The 27,511-nt window shown below is 38.2% G+C and overlaps 1 protein-coding gene across 2 annotated transcripts; it reads left to right on the plus strand.

Annotated features, from left to right (window-relative positions):
• The first annotated feature begins 495 nt into the window (after window positions 1-495).
• Window positions 496-27,511, plus strand: LOC138314151 (asparagine-rich protein-like). 2 transcript variants are annotated; one of them, XM_069254327.1, is made up of 5 exons: window positions 496-751; window positions 2,589-2,762; window positions 19,896-20,144; window positions 25,880-26,026; window positions 27,326-27,511. In XM_069254327.1, the coding sequence occupies exons 2-5, from the start codon at window positions 2,639-2,641 to the stop codon at window positions 27,349-27,351; spliced, it is 546 nt and encodes a 181-aa protein (XP_069110428.1). In that variant the 5' UTR covers window positions 496-751; window positions 2,589-2,638; the 3' UTR covers window positions 27,352-27,511. The 2 variants fall into 2 exon arrangements, with proteins under 2 accessions (XP_069110428.1, XP_069110427.1); XM_069254326.1 differs by having other exon boundaries at window positions 504-751; window positions 25,880-26,047.

Consider the following 27,511-nt stretch of genomic DNA (forward strand, 5'->3'; position numbering starts at 1 on the left):
TGACCAAAGGAGAACAAGCTATTATAGAGATTCCAGGTATGTATGCTTTGATGATTTGGAATATAACTAGATTAGTAATGCGGTGTGTATATGTCTCCGTCATACTAGCGAGCGATTCGGAAGTGACACTTCTGTCCATAAGACAGTCTTCGTACATTTGTATATTATGTACGTATATCGAGTAGGTATGGGAAGTCGTGTAATTATGATTTATAGAGATAAGGTGCCAGTTATAACCGTACTCCTGACCCCAGATCACAGCCAGGTCACGTAATATATATACAGCTACTTCGTCAGCGTACGGCGTTTATTTCTTATTTATTGTAGTAGGCACCGATGTGCATCTATGCCGAACGTGCATAGATATAGCCCATTACACCTACACCAGATATATTCATTAATGAATAAAAAAGCTGTAAACAAAATCCCGTGTGTTACCTTTATTTTGATTGGTTTGAAGTGTGTAATTGGTATATTTTGATTGGTTATATGAGTAACATCGTGTTAGATGTTCGACTCCACCTTAGGAACCAATTACAGAAATATGTCTAGTGTTTACACCTGACAATACGTGCGCTAGTTTTTTGTTCCGGCCGATCGTCGTCACAGCCAACCTGTCCACTTACGGTCAAGCTGGTCATCCATCAAACATCGTGACCGCGGAAAAAGGGTCTTTCGCCATCACCTATAGTTAGTCAAGAATCATGACTCGTTTTTCACTCTGATATATGGACTAGGGATTTCCTTTCTGGTAAGTTTAAACATTTTCACTCTAGGGCCTATTTAATTAGACACGTGTTTCTAACACGTTCAGTTCTCGGAACCTAAATAATGAGAGTGTAAAAGGTGGGTAAAAAGTGTTACTAATCCCGTGCGCCCCAAGCGATGTTAATTATTTATTAACACTATCTCCATGTATGTTATAAGTAACGCCAAATTCATGGAAGAAAATCACTTATTTGTATTTTTAGAGATCCTTGTTTGTTCACCATTCTCATTAAAATCATATATTTAAAGTTTCTGTTGGCCTCATTGGATACAGACACTCAACTATCCTTTTCATAATAAAATAAGGAAAACAGCAACCATTATTTAAAACTTATATGAATCATGATTTCAAAATATTCATATCTTAATATTGTTTGGAATTTTAAAAAACAAAAACAAACAAAAAACCTATAGAATGATTTCATTTTCGATCATCAAGACATAAATATCATATATCTTTTGGACACATATGTTTTAAGCATGACAGTTTTGTCTAAAGTAGCAATTTACTAGTGGTATATCATATTATAATGATCATGTCTTTATCACTATAGTTACCGAGGCAAAAGCCGGTTATGACAATGTGAGCTATATATGTATTGCATCCTCTAAAACATCCGACAGACAGTTTGTTTTACAGAGTAAATTACGTTCTTACATATAAGTATCGTCAAATCAGTGCGGATAAAATAACACAATGCATATCGCCAAAATGTTTTCAGTAGCAAGGATATCTGACTATCACTTCAGTTTTGCCATGGGTTCAGGGATGGATATAACGACAGTGTTAGTAACCAATAGATTATAAAGGATGTCGCTATCCCTACTGCCGATAACGCTTGTAGTGAGGAGTGTTGCTATTTATCAAAAACTCAATGTACATCCGTCTGTTGTCTCCTTGGACAGATGGTCAAATCGTTGACTGCTATTTATAAATGAACCGCGCGTATTACATTGTAGAACGCTTCACATAAGAGAACCACTTCGATAGAGAACAGTATGATAATAGCTGTGATAATGTATTGAAGTACAGTTTTATCCACTCGATATCGTATCAAGGAATATTTGATTATTATATATCGACATTGCTGATATGGTGAATATCATTGACTTTAATACCATGTTTCAGGATACATATATATATATATGTATGTATTGTGGAATCACTTTTAGATCTATTTATAACCCAAATGCTATTTTGTGGTCAAACCATTTTGTATAATTTATAAAACTGCTTTAATGTTAGGATATCGCAGAACAACTTTGACCCCAATTGGTACTATTTTGTGATAAAATATTGTTGAACTAATTTTTGTTTGTGATACAGATCAATGTCATGCTGTGGGATAGTAGGCTATATATTTATTGCATTGATGAAGCACTATATATATGACCCAAATTGATTCGGTAAATCCATTTTAATGATGACCTTGCCCTTGTAAACTTACATCATCGCCGATCCCGATGTCTTTATTTATGATACCCAGCCACAGGTCCTTTTATATTAGATAAGGCGTTTGTTAAATCATGCTCATAGCACAAAATGAACAATGCGACATCAAAACTCTTAATCATCGCTGTTATACATTCTCTTATTTTTCGATAATTTTCATCGGATTATACATTGTTATAGGAGGTCGATGTTTAGTATTTATGTTTGATAAAGAAACGAGGAAATTTACTCTGATTAAAACATATCAAATCTATGGTGGTTACTTCATATAATAAACTACACATACGAAACTACACATATGTCATAGGGACATTATAATGTATACGTGTCTTTTGCATTATTATATTTCTTTGTCTATTTTTAACAGCGATATTTGCTCGAAACAGTATCTTTTCACACTTGTGCCACGTTGATGCCATGACGTTGTCTCTTGAACTCTACGTACTGCTTTGGCTGTCTGTGGCGAGTCTGACAGCAGGACTAGAACAGGCCCAGGCCAGATGGCCGTTTAACAAGATGGAAGGACAAGAGGGTACACAGTGTAGGTATTACGGTACTATTGTATTGTTATAACAAGATGGAGGGACAAGAGGGTACACAGTGTAGGTATTACGGTACTATTGTATTGTTATAACAAGATGGAAGGACAAGAGGGTACACAGTGTAGGTATTACGGTACTATTGTATTGTTATAACAAGATGGAAGGACAAGAGGGTACACAGTGTAGGTATTACGGTACTATTGTATTGTTATAACAAGATGGAGGGACAAGAGGGTACACAGTGTAGGTATTACGGTACTATTGTATTGTTATACAAGATGGAAGGACAAGAGGGTACACAGTGTAGGTATTTACGGTACTATTGTATGTATTGTTATAACAAGATGGAAGGACAAGAGGGTACACAGTGTAGGTATTACGGTACTATTGTATTGTTATAACAAGATGGAAGGACAAGAGGGTACACAGTGTAGGTATTACGGTACTATTGTATTGTTATAACAAGATGGAAGGACAAGAGGGTACACAGTGTAGGTATTACGGTACTATTGTATTGTTATAACAAGATGGAAGGACAAGAGGGTACACAGTGTAGGTATTACGGTACTATTGTATTGTTATAACAAGATGGAAGGACAAGAGGGTACACAGTGTAGGTATTACGGTACTATTGTATTGTTATAACAAGATGGAAGGACAAGAGGGTACACAGTGTAGGTATTACGGTACTATTGTATTGTTATAACAAGATGGAAGGACAAGAGGGTACACAGTGTAGGTATTACGGTACTATTGTATTGTTATAGGATGGAAGGACAAGAGGGTACACAGTGTAGGTATTACGGTACTATTGTATTGTTATAGGATGGAAGGACAAGAGGGTACACAGTGTAGGTATTACGGTACTATTGTATTGTTATAACAAGATGGAAGGACAAGAGGGTACACAGTGTAGGTATTACGGTACTATTGTATTGTTATAGGATGGAAGGACAAGAGGGTACACAGTGTAGGTATTACGGTACTATTGTATTGTTATAACAAGATGGAAGGACAAGAGGGTACACAGTGTAGGTATTACGGTACTATTGTATTGTTATAACAAGATGGAAGGACAAGAGGGTACACAGTGTAGGTATTACGGTACTATTGTATTGTTATAACAAGATGGAAGGACAAGAGGGTACACAGTGTAGGTATTACGGTACTATTGTATTGTTATAACAAGATGGAAGGACAAGAGGGTACACAGTGTAGGTATTACGGTACTATTGTATTGTTATAACAAGATGGAAGGACAAGAGGGTACACAGTGTAGGTATTACGGTACTATTGTATTGTTATAACAAAATGGAAGGACAAGAGGGTACACAGTGTAGGTATTACGGTACTATTGTATTGTTATAACAAGATGGAAGGACAAGAGGGTACACAGTGTAGGTATTACGGTACTATTGTATTGTTATAACAAGATGGAAGGACAAGAGGGTACACAGTGTAGGTATTACGGTACTATTGTATTGTTATAACAAGATGGAAGGACAAGAGGGTACACAGTGTAGGTATTACGGTACTATTGTATTGTTATAGGATGGAAGGACAAGAGGGTACACAGTGTAGGTATTACGGTACTATTGTATTGTTATAACAAGATGGAAGGACAAGAGGGTACACAGTGTAGGTATTACGGTACTATTGTATTGTTATAACAAGATGGAAGGACAAGAGGGTACACAGTGTAGGTATTACGGTACTATTGTATTGTTATAACAAGATGGAAGGACAAGAGGGTACACAGTGTAGGTATTACGGTACTATTGTATTGTTATATAACAGGATGGAAGGACAAGAGGGTACACAGTGTAGGTATTACGGTACTATTGTATTGTTATAACAAGATGGAAGGACATGTGGTGACAAGAGGGTACACAGTGTAGGTATTACGGTACTATTGTATTGTTATAACAAGATGGAAGGACAAGAGGGTACACAGTGTAGGTATTACGGTACTATTGTATTGTTATAACAAGATGGAAGGACAAGAGGGTACACAGTGTAGGTATTACGGTACTATTGTATTGTTATAACAAGATGGAAGGACAAGAGGGTACACAGTGTAGGTATTACGGTACTATTGTATTGTTATAACAAGATGGAAGGACAAGAGGGTACACAGTGTAGGTATTACGGTACTATTGTATTGTTATAACAAGATGGAAGGACAAGAGGGTACACAGTGTAGGTATTACGGTACTATTGTATTGTTATAACAAGATGGAAGGACAAGAGGGTACACAGTGTAGGTATTACGGTACTATTGTATTGTTATAACAAGATGGAAGGACAAGAGGGTACACAGTGTAGGTATTACGGTACTATTGTATTGTTATAACAAGATGGAAGGACAAGAGGGTACACAGTGTAGGTATTACGGTACTATTGTATTGTTATAACAAGATGGAAGGACAAGAGGGTACACAGTGTAGGTATTACGGTACTATTGTATTGTTATAACAAGATGGAAGGACAAGAGGGTACACAGTGTAGGTATTACGGTACTATTGTATTGTTATAACAAGATGGAAGGACAAGAGGGTACACAGTGTAGGTATTACGGTACTATTGTATTGTTATAACAAGATGGAAGGACAAGAGGGTACACAGTGTAGGTATTACGGTACTATTGTATTGTTATAAGGATGGAAGGACAAGAGGGTACACAGTGTAGGTATTACGGTACTATTGTATTGTTATAACAAGATGGAAGGACAAGAGGGTACACAGTGTAGGTATTACGGTACTATTGTATTGTTATAACAAGATGGAAGGACAAGAGGGTACACAGTGTAGGTATTACGGTACTATTGTATTGTTATAACAAGATGGAAGGACAAGAGGGTACACAGTGTAGGTATTACGGTACTATTGTATTGTTATAACAAGATGGAAGGACAAGAGGGTACACAGTGTAGGTATTACGGTACTATTGTATTGTTAAAGGGACAAGGTAGTTACGGTACTATTGTAGTTAAAGATGGAGACAAGAGGGTACACAGTGTAGGTATTACGGTACTATTGTATTGTTATAACAAGATGGAAGGACAAGAGGGTACACAGTGTAGGTATTACGGTACTATTGTATTGTTATAACAAGATGGAAGGACAAGAGGGTACACAGTGTAGGTATTACGGTACTATTGTATTGTTATAACAAGATGGAAGGACAAGAGGGTACACAGTGTAGGTATTACGGTACTATTGTATTGTTATAACAAGATGGAAGGACAAGAGGGTACACAGTGTAGGTATTACGGTACTATTGTATTGTTATAACAAGATGGAAGGACAAGAGGGTACACAGTGTAGGTATTACGGTACTATTGTATTGTAAGATAGGGTACACATTATTACGGTACTATTGTATTGTTATAACAAGATGGAAGGACAAGAGGGTACACAGTGTAGGTATTACGGTACTATTGTATTGTTATAACAAGATGGAAGGACAAGAGGGTACACAGTGTAGGTATTACGGTACTATTGTATTGTTATAACAAGATGGAAGGACAAGAGGGTACACAGTGTAGGTATTACGGTACTATTGTATTGTTATAACAAGATGGAAGGACAAGAGGGTACACAGTGTAGGTATTACGGTACTATTGTATTGTTATAACAAGATGGAAGGACAAGAGGGTACACAGTGTAGGTATTACGGTACTATTGTATTGTTATAACAAGATGGAAGGACAAGAGGGTACACAGTGTAGGTATTACGGTACTATTGTATTGTTATAACAAGATGGAAGGACAAGAGGGTACACAGTGTAGGTATTACGGTACTATTGTATTGTTATAACAAGATGGAAGGACAAGAGGGTACACAGTGTAGGTATTACGGTACTATTGTATTGTTATAACAAGATGGAAGGACAAGAGGGTACACAGTGTAGGTATTACGGTACTATTGTATTGTTATAACAAGATGGAAGGACAAGAGGGTACACAGTGTAGGTATTACGGTACTATTGTATTGTTATAACAAGATGGAAGGACAAGAGGGTACACAGTGTAGGTATTACGGTACTATTGTATTGTTATAACAAGATGGAAGGACAAGAGGGTACACAGTGTAGGTATTACGGTACTATTGTATTGTTATAACAAGATGGAAGGACAAGAGGGTACACAGTGTAGGTATTACGGTACTATTGTATTGTTATAGGATGGAAGGACAAGAGGGTACACAGTGTAGGTATTACGGTACTATTGTATTGTTATAACAAGATGGAAGGACAAGAGGGTACACAGTGTAGGTATTACGGTACTATTGTATTGTTATAACAAGATGGAGGGACAAGAGGGTACACAGTGTAGGTATTACGGTACTATTGTATTGTTATAACAAGATGGAGGGACAAGAGGGTACACAGTGTAGGTATTACGGTACTATTGTATTGTTATAACAAGATGGAAGGACAAGAGGGTACACAGTGTAGGTATTACGGTACTATTGTATTGTTATAACAAGATGGAAGGACAAGAGGGTACACAGTGTAGGTATTACGGTACTATTGTATTGTTATAACAAGATGGAAGGACAAGAGGGTACACAGTGTAGGTATTACGGTACTATTGTATTGTTATAACAAGATGGAAGGACAAGAGGGTACACAGTGTAGGTATTACGGTACTATTGTATTGTTATAACAAGATGGAAGGACAAGAGGGTACACAGTGTAGGTATTACGGTACTATTGTATTGTTATAACAAGATGGAAGGACATGTGGTGTACAAGAGGGTACACAGTGTAGGTATTACGGTACTATTGTATTGTTATAACAAGATGGAAGGACAAGAGGGTACACAGTGTAGGTATTACGGTACTATTGTATTGTTATAACAAGATGGAAGGACAAGAGGGTACACAGTGTAGGTATTACGGTACTATTGTATTGTTATAACAAGATGGAAGGACAAGAGGGTACACAGTGTAGGTATTACGGTACTATTGTATTGTTATAACAAGATGGAAGGACAAGAGGGTACACAGTGTAGGTATTACGGTACTATTGTATTGTTATAACAAGATGGAAGGACAAGAGGGTACACAGTGTAGGTATTACGGTACTATTGTATTGTTATAACAAGATGGAAGGACAAGAGGGTACACAGTGTAGGTATTACGGTACTATTGTATTGTTATAACAAGATGGAAGGACAAGAGGGTACACAGTGTAGGTATTACGGTACTATTGTATTGTTATAACAAGATGGAAGGACAAGAGGGTACACAGTGTAGGTATTACGGTACTATTGTATTGTTATAACAAGATGGAAGGACAAGAGGGTACACAGTGTAGGTATTACGGTACTATTGTATTGTTATAACAAGATGGAAGGACAAGAGGGTACACAGTGTAGGTATTACGGTACTATTGTATTGTTAATAGGAGATGGAAGGACAAGAGGGTACACAGTGTAGGTATTACGGTACTATTGTATTGTTATAACAAGATGGAAGGACAAGAGGGACAAGAGGGTACACAGTGTAGGTATTACGGTACTATTGTATTGTTATAACAAGATGGAAGGACAAGAGGGTACACAGTGTAGGTATTACGGTACTATTGTATTGTTATAACAAGATGGAAGGACAAGAGGGTACACAGTGTAGGTATTACGGTACTATTGTATTGTTATAACAAGATGGAAGGACAAGAGGGTACACAGTGTAGGTATTACGGTACTATTGTATTGTTATAACAAGATGGAAGGACAAGAGGGTACACAGTGTAGGTATTACGGTACTATTGTATTGTTATAACAAGATGGAAGGACAAGAGGGTACACAGTGTAGGTATTACGGTACTATTGTATTGTTATAACAAGATGGAAGGACAAGAGGGTACACAGTGTAGGTATTAGGTACTATTGTATTGTTATAACAAGATGGAAGGACAAGAGGGTACACAGTGTAGGTATTACGGTACTATTGTATTGTTATAACAAGATGGAAGGACAAGAGGGTACACAGTGTAGGTATTACGGTACTATTGTATTGTTATAACAAGATGGAAGGACAAGAGGGTACACAGTGTAGGTATTACGGTACTATTGTATTGTTATAACAAGATGGAAGGACAAGAGGGTACACAGTGTAGGTATTACGGTACTATTGTATTGTTATAACAAGATGGAAGGACAAGAGGGTACACAGTGTAGGTATTACGGTACTATTGTATTGTTAACAAGGATGGAAGGACAAGAGGGTACACAGTGTAGGTATTACGGTACTATTGTATTGTTATAACAAGATGGAAGGACAAGAGGGTACACAGTGTAGGTATTACGGTACTATTGTATTGTTATAACAAGATGGAAGGACAAGAGGGTACACAGTGTAGGTATTACGGTACTATTGTATTGTTATAACAAGATGGAAGGACAAGAGGGTACACAGTGTAGGTATTACGGTACTATTGTATTGTTATAACAAGATGGAAGGACAAGAGGGTACACAGTGTAGGTATTACGGTACTATTGTATTGTTATAACAAGATGGAAGGACAAGAGGGTACACAGTGTAGGTATTACGGTACTATTGTATTGTTATAACAAGATGGAAGGACAAGAGGGTACACAGTGTAGGTATTACGGTACTATTGTATTGTTATAACAAGATGGAAGGACAAGAGGGTACACAGTGTAGGTATTACGGTACTATTGTATTGTTATAACAAGATGGAAGGACAAGAGGGTACACAGTGTAGGTATTACGGTACTATTGTATTGTTATAACAAGATGGAAGGACAAGAGGGTACACAGTGTAGGTATTACGGTACTATTGTATTGTTATAACAAGATGGAAGGACAAGAGGGTACACAGTGTAGGTATTACGGTACTATTGTATTGTTATAACAAGATGGAAGGACAAGAGGGTACACAGTGTAGGTATTACGGTACTATTGTATTGTTATAGGATGGAAGGACAAGAGGGTACACAGTGTAGGTATTACGGTACTATTGTATTGTTATAACAGAAGATGGAACGAGGGACAAGTTAGGTACACAGTGTAGGTATTACGGTACTATTGTATTGTACTATTGTATGTTAAGGACAAGAGGGTACACAGTGTAGTGTAGGTATTACGGTACTATTGTATTGTTATAACAAGATGGAGGGACAAGAGGGTACACAGTGTAGGTATTACGGTACTATTGTATTGTTATAACAAGATGGAAGGACAAGAGGGTACACAGTGTAGGTATTACGGTACTATTGTATTGTTATAACAAGATGGAAGGACAAGAGGGTACACAGTGTAGGTATTACGGTACTATTGTATTGTTATAACAAGATGGAGGACAAGAGGGTACACAGTGTAGGTATTACGGTACTATTGTATTGTTATAACAAGATGGAAGGACAAGAGGGTACACAGTGTAGGTATTACGGTACTATTGTATTGTTATAACAAGATGGAAGGACAAGAGGGTACACAGTGTAGGTATTACGGTACTATTGTATTGTTTTAACAAGATGGAAGGACAAGAGGGAGTGTAGGAACGGTACTAATTGTTATAACAAGATGGAGGACAAGAGGGTACACAGTGTAGGTATTACGGTACTATTGTATTGTTATAACAGAGGATGGAAGGACAAGAGGGTACACAGTGTAGGTATTACGGTACTATTGTATTGTTATAACAAGATGGAAGGACAAGAGGGTACACAGTGTAGGTATTACGGTACTATTGTATTGTTATAACAAGATGGAAGGACAAGAGGGTACACAGTGTAGGTATTACGGTACTATTGTATTGTTATAACAAGATGGAAGGACAAGAGGGTACACAGTGTAGGTATTACGGTACTATTGTATTGTTATAACAAGATGGAAGGACAAGAGGGTACACAGTGTAGGTATTACGGTACTATTGTATTGTTATAACAAGATGGAAGGACAAGAGGGTACACAGTGTAGGTATTACGGTACTATTGTATTGTTATAACAAGATGAAGGACAAGAGGGTACACAGTGTAGGTATTACGGTACTATTGTATTGTTATAACAAGATGGAAGGACAAGAGGGTACACAGTGTAGGTATTACGGTACTATTGTATTGTTATAACAAGATGGAAGGACAAGAGGGTACACAGTGTAGGTATTACGGTACTATTGTATTGTTATAACAAGATGGAAGGACAAGAGGGTACACAGTGTAGGTATTACGGTACTATTGTATTGTTATAACAAGATGGAGGACAGAGGGTACACAGTGTAGGTATTACGGTACTATTGTATTGTTATAACAAGATGGAAGGACAAGAGGGTACACAGTGTAGGTATTACGGTACTATTGTATTGTTATAACAAGATGGAAGGACAAGAGGGTACACAGTGTAGGTATTACGGTACACAAGATGGAAGGACAAGAGGGTACACAGTGTAGGTATTAACGGTACTATTGTATTGTTATAACAAGATGGAAGGACAAGAGGGTACACAGTGTAGGTATTACGGTACTATTGTATTGTTATAACAAGATGGAAGGACAAGAGGGTACACAGTGTAGGTATTACGGTACTATTGTATTGTTATAACAAGATGGAAGGACAAGAGGGTACACAGTGTAGTATTACGGTACTATTGTATTGTTATACAAGATGGAGGACAAGAGGGTACACAGTGTAGGTATTACGGTACTATTGTATTGTTATAACAAGATGGAAGGACAAGAGGGTACACAGTGTAGGTATTACGGTACTATTGTATTGTTATAACAAGATGGAAGGACAGAGGGTACACAGTGTAGGTATTACGGTACTATTGTATTGTTATAACAAGATGGAAGGACAAGAGGGTACACAGTGTAGGTATTACGGTACTATTGTATTGTTATAACAAGATGGAAGGACAAGAGGGTACACAGTGTAGGTATTACGGTACTATTGTATTGTTATAACAAGATGGAAGGACAAGAGGGTACACAGTGTAGGTATTACGGTACTATTGTATTGTTATAACAAGATGGAAGGACAAGAGGGTACACAGTGTAGGTATTACGGTACTATTGTATTGTTATAACAAGATGGAAGGACAAGAGGGTACACAGTGTAGGTATTACGGTACTATTGTATTGTTATAACAAGATGGAAGGACAAGAGGGTACACAGTGTAGGTATTACGGTACTATTGTATTGTTATAACAAGATGGAAGGACAAGAGGGTACACAGTGTAGGTATTACGGTACTATTGTATTGTTATAACAAGATGGAAGGACAAGAGGGTACACAGTGTAGGTATTACGGTACTATTGTATTGTTATAACAAGATGGAAGGACAAGAGGGTACACAGTGTAGGTATTACGGTACTATTGTATTGTTATAACAAGATGGAAGGACAAGAGGGTACACAGTGTAGGTATTACGGTACTATTGTATTGTTATAACAAGATGGAAGGACAAGAGGGTACACAGTGTAGGTATTACGGTACTATTGTATTGTTATAACAAGATGGAAGGACAAGAGGGTACACAGTGTAGGTATTACGGTACTATTGTATTGTTATAACAAGATGGAAGGACAAGAGGGTACACAGTGTAGGTATTACGGTACTATTGTATTGTTATAACAAGATGGAAGGACAAGAGGGTACACAGTGTAGGTATTACGGTACTATTGTATTGTTATAACAAGATGGAAGGACAAGAGGGTACACAGTGTAGGTATTACGGTACTATTGTATTGTTATAACAAGATGGAGGGACAAGAGGGTACACAGTGTAGGTATTACGGTACTATTGTATTGTTATAACAAGATGGAAGGACAAGAGGGTACACAGTGTAGGTATTACGGTACTATTGTATTGTTATAACAAGATGGAAGGACAAGAGGGTACACAGTGTAGGTATTACGGTACTATTGTATTGTTATAACAAGATGGAAGGACAAGAGGGTACACAGTGTAGGTATTACGGTACTATTGTATTGTTATAACAAGATGGAAGGACAAGAGGGTACACAGTGTAGGTATTACGGTACTATTGTATTGTTATAGGATGGAAGGACAAGAGGGTACACAGTGTAGGTATTACGGTACTATTGTATTGTTATAACAAGATGGAGGGACAAGAGGGTACACAGTGTAGGTATTACGGTACTATTGTATTGTTATAACAAGATGGAAGGACAAGAGGGTACACAGTGTAGGTATTACGGTACTATTGTATTGTTATAGGATGGAAGGACAAGAGGGTACACAGTGTAGGTATTACGGTACTATTGTATTGTTATAACAAGATGGAAGGACAAGAGGGTACACAGTGTAGGTATTACGGTACTATTGTATTGTTATAACAAGATGGAAGGACAAGAGGGTACACAGTGTAGGTATTACGGTACTATTGTATTGTTTATAACAAGATGGAAGGACAAGAGGGTACACAGTGTAGGTATTACGGTACTATTGTATTGTTATAACAAGATGGAATGTGGGACAAGAGGGTACACAGTGTAGGTATTACGGTACTATTGTATTGTTATAACAAGATGGAAGGACAAGAGGGTACACAGTGTAGGTATTACGGTACTATTGTATTGTTATAACAAGATGGAGGGACAAGAGGGTACACAGTGTAGGTATTACGGTACTATTGTATTGTTATAACAAGATGGAAGGACAAGAGGGTACACAGTGTAGGTATTACGGTACTATTGTATTGTTATAACAAGATGGAAGGACAAGAGGGTACACAGTGTAGGTATTACGGTACTATTGTATTGTTATAACAAGATGGAAGGACAAGAGGGTACACAGTGTAGGTATTACGGTACTATTGTATTGTTATAACAAGATGGAGGGACAAGAGGGTACACAGTGTAGGTATTACGGTACTATTGTATTGTTATAACAAAATGGAAGGACAAGAGGGTACACAGTGTAGGTATTACGGTACTATTGTATTGTTATAACAAAATGGAAGGACAAGAGGGTACACAGTGTAGGTATTACGGTACTATTGTATTGTTATAACAAGATGGAAGGACAAGAGGGTACACAGTGTAGGTATTACGGTACTATTGTATTGTTATTACAAGATGGAAGGACAAGAGGGTACACAGTGTAGGTATTACGGTACTATTGTATTGTTATAACAAGATGGAAGGGACAAGAGGGTACACAGTGTAGGTATTACGGTACTATTGTATTGTTATAACAAGATGGAAGGACAAGAGGGTACACAGTGTAGGTATTACGGTACTATTGTATTGTTATAACAAGATGGAAGGACAAGAGGGTACACAGTGTAGGTATTACGGTACTATTGTATTGTTATAACAAGATGGAAGGACAAGAGGGTACACAGTGTAGGTATTACGGTACTATTGTATTGTTATAGGATGGAAGGACAAGAGGGTACACAGTGTAGGTATTACGGTACTATTGTATTGTTATAACAAGATGGAAGGACAAGAGGGTACACAGTGTAGGTATTACGGTACTATTGTATTGTTATAACAAGATGGAAGGACAAGAGGGTACACAGTGTAGGTATTACGGTACTATTGTATTGTTATAACAAGATGGAAGGACAAGAGGGTACACAGTGTAGGTATTACGGTACTATTGTATTGTTATAACAAGATGGAAGGACAAGAGGGTACACAGTGTAGGTATTACGGTACTATTGTATTGTTATAACAAGATGGAAGGGACAAGAGGGTACACAGTGTAGGTATTACGGTACTATTGTATTGTTATAACAAGATGGAAGGACAAGAGGGTACACAGTGTAGGTATTACGGTACTATTGTATTGTTAGGTACACAGTGTAGGATGGAAGGACAGAAGAGGGTACACAGTGTAGGTATTACGGTACTATTGTATTGTTATAACAAGATGGAAGGACAAGAGGGTACACAGTGTAGGTATTACGGTACTATTGTATTGTTATAACAAGATGGAAGGACAAGAGGGTACACAGTGTAGGTATTACGGTACTATTGTATTGTTATAACAAGATGGAAGGACAAGAGGGTACACAGTGTAGGTATTACGGTACTATTGTATTGTTATAACAAGATGGAAGGACAAGAGGGTACACAGTGTAGGTATTACGGTACTATTGTATTGTTATAAGATGGAAGGACAAGAGGGTACACAGTGTAGGTATTACGGTACTATTGTATTGTTATAACAAGATGGAAGGACAAGAGGGTACACAGTGTAGGTATTACGGTACTATTGTATTGTTATAACAAGATGGAAGGACAAGAGGGTACACAGTGTAGGTATTACGGTACTATTGTATTGTTATAACAAGATGGAAGGACAAGAGGGTACACAGTGTAGGTATTACGGTACTATTGTATTGTTATAACAAGATGGAAGGACAAGAGGGTACACAGTGTAGGTATTACGGTACTATTGTATTGTTATAACAAGATGGAAGGACAAGAGGGTACACAGTGTAGGTATTACGGTACTATTGTATTGTTATAACAAGATGGAAGGACAAGAGGGTACACAGTGTAGGTATTACGGTACTATTGTATTGTTATAACAAGATGGAAGGACAAGAGGGTACACAGTGTAGGTATTACGGTACTATTGTATTGTTATAACAAGATGGAAGGACAAGAGGGTACACAGTGTAGGTATTACGGTACTATTGTATTGTTATAGGATGGAAGGACAAGAGGGTACACAGTGTAGGTATTACGGTACTATTGTATTGTTATAACAAGATGGAAGGACAAGAGGGTACACAGTGTAGGTATTACGGTACTATTGTATTGTTATAGGATGGAAGGACAAGAGGGTACACAGTGTAGGTATTACGGTACTATTGTATTGTTATAACAAGATGGAAGGACAAGAGGGTACACAGTGTAGGTATTACGGTACTATTGTATTGTTATAACAAGATGGAAGGACAAGAGGGTACACAGTGTAGGTATTACGGTACTATTGTATTGTTATAACAAGATGGAAGGACAAGAGGGTACACAGTGTAGGTATTACGGTACTATTGTATTGTTATAACAAGATGGAGGGACAAGAGGGTACACAGTGTAGGTATTACGGTACTATTGTATTGTTATAGGATGGAAGGACAAGATGGAAGGACAAGAGGGTACACAGTGTAGGTATTACGGTACTATTGTATTGTTATAACAAGATGGAAGGACAAGAGGGTACACAGTGTAGGTATTACGGTACTATTGTATTGTTATAACAAGATGGAAGGACAAGAGGGTACACAGTGTAGGTATTACGGTACTATTGTATTGTTATAACAAGATGGAAGGACAAGAGGGTACACAGTGTAGGTATTACGGTACTATTGTATTGTTATAACAAGATGGAGGACAAGAGGGTACACAGTGTAGGTATTACGGTACTATTGTATTGTTATAACAAAGATGGAAGGACAAGAGGGTACACAGTGTAGGTATTACGGTACTATTGTATTGTTATAACAAAGATGGAAGGACAAGAGGGTACACAGTGTAGGTATTACGGTACTATTGTATTGTTATAACATGGATGGAAGGACAAGAGGGTACACAGTGTAGGTATTACGGTACTATTGTATTGTTATAGGATGGAAGGACAAGAGGGTACACAGTGTAGGTATTACGGTACTATTGTATTGTTATAACAAGATGGAAGGACAAGAGGGTACACAGTGTAGGTATTACGGTACTATTGTATTGTTATAACAAGATGGAAGGACAAGAGGGTACACAGTGTAGGTATTACGGTACTATTGTATTGTTATAACAAGATGGAAGGACAAGAGGGTACACAGTGTAGGTATTACGGTACTATTGTATTGTTATAACAAGATGGAAGGACAAGAGGGTACACAGTGTAGGTATTACGGTACTATTGTATTGTTATAACAAGATGGAAGGACAAGAGGGTACACAGTGTAGGTATTACGGTACTATTGTATTGTTATAACAAGATGGAAGGACAAGAGGGTACACAGTGTAGGTATTACGGTACTATTGTATTGTTATAACAAGATGGAAGGACAAGAGGGTACACAGTGTAGGTATTACGGTACTATTGTATTGTTATAGGATGGAAGGACAAGAGGGTACACAGTGTAGGTATTACGGTACTATTGTATTGTTATAACAAAATGGAAGGACAAGAGGGTACACAGTGTAGGTATTACGGTACTATTGTATTGTTATAACAAGATGGAAGGACAAGAGGGTACACAGTGTAGGTATTACGGTACTATTGTATTGTTATAACAAGATGGAAGGACAAGAGGGTACACAGTGTAGGTATTACGGTACTATTGTATTGTTATAACAAGATGGAGGACAAGAGGGTACACAGTGTAGGTATTACGGTACTATTGTATTGTTATAACAAGATGGAAGGACAAGAGGGTACACAGTGTAGGTATTACGGTACTATTGTATTGTTATAAACAAGATGGAAGGACAAGAGGGTACACAGTGTAGGTATTACGGTACTATTGTATTGTTATAACAAAATGGAATGGTAGGACAAGAGGGTACACAGTGTAGGTATTACGGTACTATTGTATTGTTATAACAAGATGGAAGGACAAGAGGGTACACAGTGTAGGTATTACGGTACTATTGTATTGTTATAACAAGATGGAAGGACAAGAGGGTACACAGTGTAGGTATTACGGTACTATTGTATTGTTATAACAAGATGGAAGGACAAGAGGGTACACAGTGTAGGTATTACGGTACTATTGTATTGTTATAACAAGATGGAAGGACAAGAGGGTACACAGTGTAGGTATTACGGTACTATTGTATTGTTATAACAAAGGATGGAAGGACAAGAGGGTACACAGTGTAGGTATTACGGTACTATTGTATTGTTATAACAAGATGGAAGGACAAGAGGGTACACAGTGTAGGTATTACGGTACTATTGTATTGTTATAACAAGATGGAAGGACAAGATTACACAGTGTAGGTATTACGGTACTATTGTATTGTTATAACATGATGGAAGGACAAGAGGGTACACAGTGTAGGTATTACGGTACTATTGTATTGTTATAACAAATGATGGAAGGACAAGAGGGTACACAGTGTAGGTATTACGGTACTATTGTATTGTTATAACAAGATGGAAGGACAAGAGGGTACACAGTGTAGGTATTACGGTACTATTGTATTGTTATAACAAGATGGAAGGACAAGAGGGTACACAGTGTAGGTATTACGGTACTATTGTATTGTTATAACAAGATGGAAGGGACAAGAGGGTACACAGTGTAGGTATTACGGTACTATTGTATTGTTATAACAAGATGGAAGGACAAGAGGGTACACAGTGTAGGTATTACGGTACTATTGTTATTGTTATAACAAGATGGAAGGGACAAGAGGGTACACAGTGTAGGTATTACGGTACTATTGTATTGTTATAACAAGATGGAAGGACAAGAGGGTACACAGTGTAGGTATTACGGTACTATTGTATTGTTATAACAAGATGGAAGGACAAGAGGGTACACAGTGTAGGTATTACGGTACTATTGTATTGTTATAACAAGATGGAAGGACAAGAGGGTACACAGTGTAGGTATTACGGTACTATTGTATTGTTATAACAAGATGGAAGGACAAGAGGGTACACAGTGTAGGTATTACGGTACTATTGTATTGTTATAACAAGATGGAAGGACAAGAGGGTACACAGTGTAGGTATTACGGTACTATTGTATTGTTATAACAGGGATGGAAGGACAAGAGGGTACACAGTGTAGGTATTACGGTACTATTGTATTGTTATAACAAGATGGAAGGACAAGAGGGTACACAGTGTAGGTATTACGGTACTATTGTATTGTTATAACAAGATGGAAGGGACAAGAGGGTACACAGTGTAGGTATTACGGTACTATTGTATTGTTTATAACAAGATGGAAGGACAAGAGGGTACACAGTGTAGGTATTACGGTACTATTGTATTGTTATAACAAGATGGAAGGACAAGAGGGTACACAGTGTAGGTATTACGGTACTATTGTATTGTTATACAAGATGGAAGGACAAGAGGGTACACAGTGTAGGTATTACGGTACTATTGTATTGTTATAAGGATGGAAGGACAAGAGGGTACACAGTGTAGGTATTACGGTACTATTGTATTGTTATAGATGGAAGTACAAGAGGGTACACAGTGTAGGTATTACGGTACTATTGTATTGTTATAGGATGGAAGAACAAGAGGGTACACAGCGTAGGTATTACGGTACTATTGTATTGTTATAGGATGGAAGGACAAGAGGGTACACAGTGTAGGTATTACGGTACTATTGTATTGTTATAACAAGATGGAAGGACAAGAGGGTACACAGTGTAGGTATTACGGTACTATTGTATTGTTATAACAAGATGGAAGGACAAGAGGGTACACAGTGTAGGTATTACGGTACTATTGTATTGTTATAGGATGGGGTCAAAGGTATCACAATTTAAACTTGGCCTGGCTACGTGAAATTGTATTATCTTTATAATTAGTTACAACATATTCACTCAATATAAACATACCGAACGACGATGATGGTATGGGGTCTATTGGCTTTTCGAGAGCGATTTCTGAAATAGAAAGGGCAAAATTTAAGCCGGACTGAAATTAGTCGGTGACTAGTTATCAAATTTGGTGGAACATTCAGCAATAGAGATTCATATGCGCGAAATCGTATCTGTTTACAGCATTTTCTCCATTTTACATCTCTACTGTAGAAATTAAGGTATAAAGCTGCAAAAACAACTTCCTTATGTGGCCATAGAAATGTCAGTTGTCAAAGTTTACATGCAAAGACTGCAACAATGATTTACTTACCAAACTTATACAGGCTTCTTGTATGGTTTTCGAATCTCCGTTTTAAAATAGATGGGAAAAGTGTGATAAGACCGTTGATATGTTAAAGTTGTCGATCAGATAGAAAATGCGTCCAGGCATCTGGACCCACCCTTTGATATTTCAGAAGTCTCCATTCCACTATATGTTCTGTTAATATTTAATGAAGACAAATGCTAATGTCGATGATGACTTCGTTATACTTCGTTGTTTTGTTTCCTTCTATTGTATTGGTATAGTCATATATTAACTAAAACTCTCCTTGTTCTCAATCCAGTTATCAACGCTCCTCTTCTCACAAACATCGACAATAGCAACAATATCTTTGACACAAATACCATCGATACAATGGACAACATCAATAACATCAACAACATCGGGAACTATGGAAACTGTCCCCTGGAGCGACACGAGAGTCCCAACATGTACTACCACAGGGAATCATTTGGGAAACGATTTGAACGAAAATGCCCTGACAGATTGATTTTCAGTGAAGTTGACTGCGCATGCGCCTTCCCTCCTGACGGTTAGTCTTCCACAGAGTATATTTATCATTAATTCCTCATTAGTTCTACATCATTGAAAGTCACAATAACTAATTGTATCGTGAGGAGATTTTGTCAATGTTGAAAATAAGATTAAACAAAAAAGACATACAAAAGCTAAACAAGCAACATTCCACTTTGATTGTATGTTATACGAAATCCAACTAAGAATACCTTTCCTGCAGAATTATTGAAATTGTTCCTCCTCTAGTTTTTTAACCAATGTTTGAAATACCCACATTTTCTACAAGGACCACACCTCAATTCGATATTTGAGAGTGCTTAGACGAATTGTTTTCTTGTGGAGATTCTGCATCATAACCCTCGTTAACTAGCGTGTCTTCCTACAGTATACAGGTCTTGATGTGTCCCCATACCACGTTAACTAGTTTGTCTTGCTGCAGTACACAGGTCTTGATGTGTCTCCATACCCCGTTCACTAGTTTGTCTTGCTGCAGTACACAGGTCTTGATGTGTCTCCATACCACGTTAACTAGTTTGTCTTGCTGCAGTACACAGGTCTTGATGTGTCTCCATACCACGTTAACTAGTTTGTCTTGCTGCAGTACACAGGTCTTGATTGTCTCCATTGTACACCATCTCCATACCACGTTAATTAGTTTGTCTTGCTGTAGTACACAGGTCTTGATGTGTCTCCATACCACGTTAATAGTTTGTCTTGCTGCAGTACACAGGTCTTGACGTCTCCAATACCACGTTAACTAGTTTGTCTTGCTGCAGTACACAGGTCTTGATGTGTGTCTCCATACCACGTTAACTAGTTTGTCTTGCTGCAGTACACAGGTCTTGATGTGTCTCCATACCACGTTAACTAGTTTGTCTTGCTGTAGTACACAGGTCTTGATGTGTCTCCATACCACGTTAACTAGTTTTGTCTTGCTGCAGTACACAGGTCTTGATGTGTCTCCATACCACGTTAACTAGTTTGTCTTGCTGCAGTACACAGGTCTTGATGTGTCTCCATACCACGTTAACTAGTTTGTCTTGCTGCAGTACACAGGTCTTGATGTGTCTCCATACCACGTTAACTAGTTTGTCTTGCTGCAGTACACAGGTCTTGATGTGTCTCCATACCACGTTAACTAGTTTGTCTTGCTGCAGTACACAGGTCTTGATGTGTCTCCATACCACGTTAACTAGTTTGTCTTGCTGCAGTACACAGGTCTTGATGTGTCTCCATACCACGTTAACTAGTTTGTCTTGCTGCAGTACACAGGTCTTGATGTGTCTCCATACCACGTTACTAGTTTGTCTTGCTGCAGTACACAGGTCTTGATGTGTCTCCATACCTCGTTAACTAGTTTGTCTTGCTGCAGTACACAGGTCTTGATGTGTCTCCATAACACGTTATTTACTTTGTCTTGCTGCAGTACACAGGTCTTGATGTGTCTCCATACCACGTTAACTAGTTTGTCTTGCTGCAGTACACAGGTCTTGATGTGTCTCCATACCACGTTAACTAGTTTGTCTTGCTGCAGTACACAGGTCTTGATGTGTCTCCATACCACGTTAACTAGTTTGTCTTGCTGCAGTACACAGGTCTTGATGTGTCTCCATACCACGTTAACTAGTTTGTCTTGCTGCAGTACACAGGTCTTGATGTGTCTCCATACCACGTTAACTAGTTTGTCTTGCTGCAGTACACAGGTCTTGATGTGTGTCTCCATACCACGTTAACTAGTTTGTCTTGCTGCAGTACACAGGTCTTGATGTGTCTCCATACCACGTTAACTAGTTTGTCTTGCTGCAGTACACAGGTCTTGATGTGTCTCCATACCACGTTAACTAGTTTGTCTTGCTGCAGTACACAGGTCTTGATGTGTCTCCATACCACGTTTAACTAGTTTGTCTTGCTGCAGTACACAGGTCTTGATGTGTCTCCATACCACGTTAACTAGTTTGTCTTGCTGCAGTACACAGGTCTTGATGTGTCTCCATACCACGTTAACTAGTTTGTCTTGCTGCAGTACACAGGTCTTGATGTGTGTCTCCATACCACGTTAACTAGTTTGTCTTGCTGCAGTACACAGGTCTTGATGTGTCTCCATACCACGTTAACTAGTTTGTCTTGCTGCAGTACACAGGTCTTGATGTGTCTCCATACCACGTTAACTAGTTTGTCTTGCTGCAGTACACAGGTCTTGATGTGTGTCTCCATACCACGTTAACTAGTTTGTCTTGCTGCAGTACACAGGTCTTGATGTGTCTCCATACCACGTTAACTAGTTTGTCTTGCTGCAGTACACAGGTCTTGATGTGTCTCCATACCACGTTAACTAGTTTGTCTTGCTGCAGTACACAGGTCTTGATGTGTGTCTCCATACCACGTTAACTAGTTTGTCTTGCTGCAGTACACAGGTCTTGATGTGTCTCCATACCACGTTAACTAGTTTGTCTTGCTGCAGTACACAGGTCTTGATGTGTCTCCATACCACGTTAACTAGTTTGTCTTGCTGCAGTACACAGGTCTTGATGTGTCTCCATACCACGTTAACTAGTTTGTCTTGCTGCAGTACACAGGTCTTGATGTGTCTCCATACCACGTTAACTAGTTTGTCTTGCTGCAGTACACAGGTCTTGATGTGTCTCCATACCACGTTAACTAGTTTGTCTTGCTGCAGTACACAGGTCTTGATGTGTCTCCATACCACGTTAACTAGTTTGTCTTGCTGCAGTACACAGGTCTTGATGTGTCTCCATACCACGTTAACTAGTTTGTCTTGCTACAGTACACAGGTCTTGATGTGTCTCCATACCACGTTAACTATTTGTCTTGCTGCAGTATACACAGGTCTTGATGTGTCTCCATAACACGTTATTTACTTTGTCTTGCTGCAATACACAGGTCTTGATGTGTCTCCATACCTCGTTAACTAGTTTGTCTTGCTGCAGTACACAGGTCTTGATGTGTCTCCATACCACGTTAACTAGTTTGTCTTGCTGCAGTACACAGGTCTTGATGTGTGTCTCCATACCACGTTATTTACTTTGTCTTGCTACAGTACACAGGTCTTGATGTGTGTCTCCATACCACGTTAACTAGTTTGTCTTGCTGCAGTACACAGGTCTTGATGTGTCTCCATACCACGTTAACTAGTTTGTCTTGCTGCAGTACACAGGTCTTGATGTGTGTCTCCATACCACGTTAACTAGTTTGTCTTGCTGCAGTACACAGGTCTTGATGTGTCTCCATACCACGTTAACTAGTTTGTCTTGCTGCAGTACACAGGTCTTGATGTGTGTCCCCATACCACGTTAACTAGTTTGTCTTGCTGCAGTACACAGGTCTTGATGTGTGTCTCCATACCACGTTAACTAGTTTGTCTTGCTGTAGTACACAGGTCTTGATGTGTGTCTCCATACCACGTTAACTAGTTTGTCTTGCTGCAGTACACAGGTCTTGATGTGTCTCCATACCACGTTAACTAGTTTGTCTTGCTGCAGTACACAGGTCTTGATGTGTCTCCATACCACGTTAACTAGTTTGTCTTGCTGCAGTACACAGGTCTTGATGTGTTTCTCCATACCACGTTAACTAGTTTGTCTTGCTGCAGTACACAGGTCTTGATGTGTCTCCATACCACGTTAACTAGTTTGTCTTGCTGCAGTACACAGGTCTTGATGTGTCTCCATACCACGTTAACTAGTTTGTCTTGCTGCAGTACACAGGTCTTGATGTGTTTCCCCATACCACGTTAACTAGTTTGTCTTGCTGCAGTACACAGGTCTTGATGTGTGTCTCCATACCACGTTAACTAGTTTGTCTTGCTGCAGTACACAGGTCTTGATGTGTCTCCATACCACGTTAACTAGTTTGTCTTGCTGCAGTACACAGGTCTTGATGTGTCTCCATACCACGTTAACTAGTTTGTCTTGCTGCAGTACACAGGTCTTGATGTGTCTCCATACCACGTTAACTAGTTTGTCTTGCTGTAGTACACAGGTCTTGATGTGTCTCCATACCACGTTAACTAGTTTGTCTTGCTGCAGTACACAGGTCTTGATGTGTGTCTCCATCCCACGTTATCTAGTTTGTCTTGCTGCAGTACACAGGTCTTGATGTGTGTCTCCATACCTCGTTAACTAGTTTGTCTTGCTGCAGTACACAGGTCTTGATGTGTCTCCATACCCACGTTATCTAGTTTGTCTTGCTGCAGTACACAGGTCTTGATGTGTCTCCATACCACGTTAACTAGTTTGTCTTGCTGTAGTACACAGGTCTTGATGTGTTTCTCCATACCACGTTAACTAGTTTGTCTTGCTGTAGTACACAGGTCTTGATGTGTCTCCATACCACGTTAACTAGTTTGTTTGTCTGTCCCATACACGTTAACTAGTTTGTCTTGCTGCAGTACACAGGTCTTGATGTGTGTCTCCATACCACGTTATTTACTTTGTCTTGCTGCAGTACACAGGTCTTGATGTGTGTCTCCATACCACGTTAACTAGTTTGTCTTGCTGCAGTACACAGGTCTTGATGTGTCTCCATACCACGTTAACTAGTTTGTCTTGCTGCAGTACACAGGTCTTGATGTGTGTCTCCATACCTCGTTAACTAGTTTGTCTTGCTGCAGTACACAGGTCTTGATGTGTCTCCATACCACGTTAACTAGTTTGTCTTGATGTGTCTCCATACCTCGTTAACTAGTTTGTCTTGCTGCAGTACACATATCTTCATATGTGTCTCCATACTTCGTTAACTAGTTTGACTTCTAGGTTTTGTTATCACTTTAAACGTTTCCGTGCCTCGTTACTAGTCGGCGTAGTTGAAGTCCTCTAATATAGAGGAGATAAATCTCACGACAGAAATCAGTCGAGTATAACATGATTTGGGTAATAGCAAGGTTCAAGAAAGATAACTGTGAGATAAATTTGTGTCCAGATGTAGCTCTCTTGGAAACAAGCCTTTCATTAACATGATTAGCACGGAATAAGTTTGTTCCTAATAATATATATACAAATGATGCATGTTGTTATATCTAATACACATGTGATTGTTTACTAAATTGCATATGTACAGAGGTCTGTGCCACATAGAGAAATTGAAGACTTTGTATTCACGACCAAGTATGTCGTAATATTGTGTAAAGTTATATGTACCATACATAACTAGGCGAACATTTTAATATAATCTCATCAGTACATAAAACTACAAAAGATTAGGGTTCTAAAAAGTTATAAAAAATGGACAGAAAATATATATGATGTCTTACAAACATTAGTTACAGTGCAGAATTTATACATTGTAAATTTTCTTGTTTTTATGCCTAAATAAAATTAAGATATACATGAAAAAGTAACTTTGCAAATACTTCTAGCACTACACTGCAGAAAAGAAAATGTGTTCATGGTCTGACCGTATGGTATCATTTCACTACGCTGTAGATGTAGATATGGTGATTTTGGCAGTACTGAACAATATCATTTTGAGATATTATTTGTTCGTGTAAATGTAAAACCTGTGCATTGTAAGGATTATAAATATCAACATGTTGACTGTGGTAAATCATATATAAAAAGACCGGATTGGTCAGTACGACAAGTATGGCACATATAACTTTATAGGACTGTGCAATGTAATGTTTGTCAATTTTGAAAAAAAGGCTAACTATTATATTATAATAAATCGAATAAAATATCTTTATACATATAGACATAGATAATCCATAAGAGTTAATACATTGTTTGTCACCAGAATGTACTGGAATGAAGACATCCCCCGACGGCCCAAGATATTACCAGCAGTACGCGGTCGGACGCTGGGTGACGATGAAGTGCGCCCCTGGGACGGTCTACAATAAGGCGTCGTGTCGCTGTGACATCCATAGCGAGTTTGGCCAAAGTAAGCGTACCTGGGTGGATGGTAAGATCTCAGTTCTATCTCCGACCAATAGCGTCCATATTATATCCCTGTATGTTTCTCTCTCCGGCCAATAGCGTCCGTAATATATCCCTGTAAGTTTCTAACTCCGACCAATAGCGTCCGTAATATATCCCTGTATGTTTCTCTCTCATGCCAATAGCGTCCGTAATATATCCCTGTTAGTTTCAATCTCCGGCTAATAGCGTCCGTAATATATCCCTGTATGTTTCTATCTCCGGCCAATAGCGTTCGTAATATATCCCTGTATGTTTCTATCTCCGGCCAATAGCGTCCGTAATATATCCCTGTAAGTTTCTATCTCCGGCCTATAGTGTCCGTAATATATCCCTGTAAGTTTCTATCTCCGGCCAATAGTTTCCGTAACATATCCCTGTAAGTTTCTATCTCCGGCCAATAGCGTTCGTAATATATCCCTGTAAGTTTCTATCTCCGGCCAATAGTTTCCGTTTCCCGTTATTGTCCCTTCCATAAGTCTATTAACGACCAAACCTCTTAGTAGTCATATAACCATGCATACTCTTATTGTTATTATATTGCCAGCATTTTACAGCGAATCTTTTATACTGTTACAATGTGTTAACATAAAAAAAAAACTTTGTTAAAATGACATTGAGTTTTCTTAAACCTCACTATTATATCACATTTTCGCGGGTTACATCTTATTATAAAATTGTCAATCGCCACTTTAAACTTTTGTTAATGTGACCATTTGTCAACAAGACATTTGTTACTATTTATTTCTCATTAGAATCTCGTTATAATGTTCACGTGTCTACTCCTCCATAGCTACTATTGATCAGGTATAACTCTAGTTATGTTTAAACTGTGATGTATTCAAATAATCATTTTCAATAGTACATAATATGTTACTGTTATTTGTCTTTTAGAACTCCTGTTTAGCTACCACTACTTACCGTTAAAGCTTTATATCAGCATATGTTCTGTACTATTCTTATTTAAAACCAAGAACACTTATATAATATTGAAGTATTCAGTTTTTAAGGTAAAAATATATATGTGTTACACCCTAGTGTAAATAAATAACACTTTTAATATTTTTACTCAATATTGACCAATCAGATTATATCATTTAACGTTCTGACGGGAAAGCATTTGTTTTGAAAAAAACAAACAAAACAGAATCTCGTGAGGTGTAAAACTACATGTATGATATACCAAAGCTTCCAGCCCAGAAACGAGGAATATTATCTATTTATTTTAGTAACACTTGTTTACTTATATGTGTTTCTTTTTCAGGATCAATTTTTAATTTGCAGTCCTAGTGTTGTGTACTCATTGACGTATTATTATAACGAGAAAATAACAGCGGTAAGAGAGAGCCTGGAATACGTGTCTATTCAGGATGGCTACCATATCGCACTGTGTAAAAATCTACCATATACCCATTGGTGTTCATGTTTATTAAACCATTAACTCAATATC

The sequence above is a fragment of the Argopecten irradians genome, chromosome 2 (genome assembly GCF_041381155.1).
Source record: "Argopecten irradians isolate NY chromosome 2, Ai_NY, whole genome shotgun sequence".
Classification (NCBI taxonomy): Eukaryota; Metazoa; Mollusca; class Bivalvia; order Pectinida; family Pectinidae; genus Argopecten; species Argopecten irradians.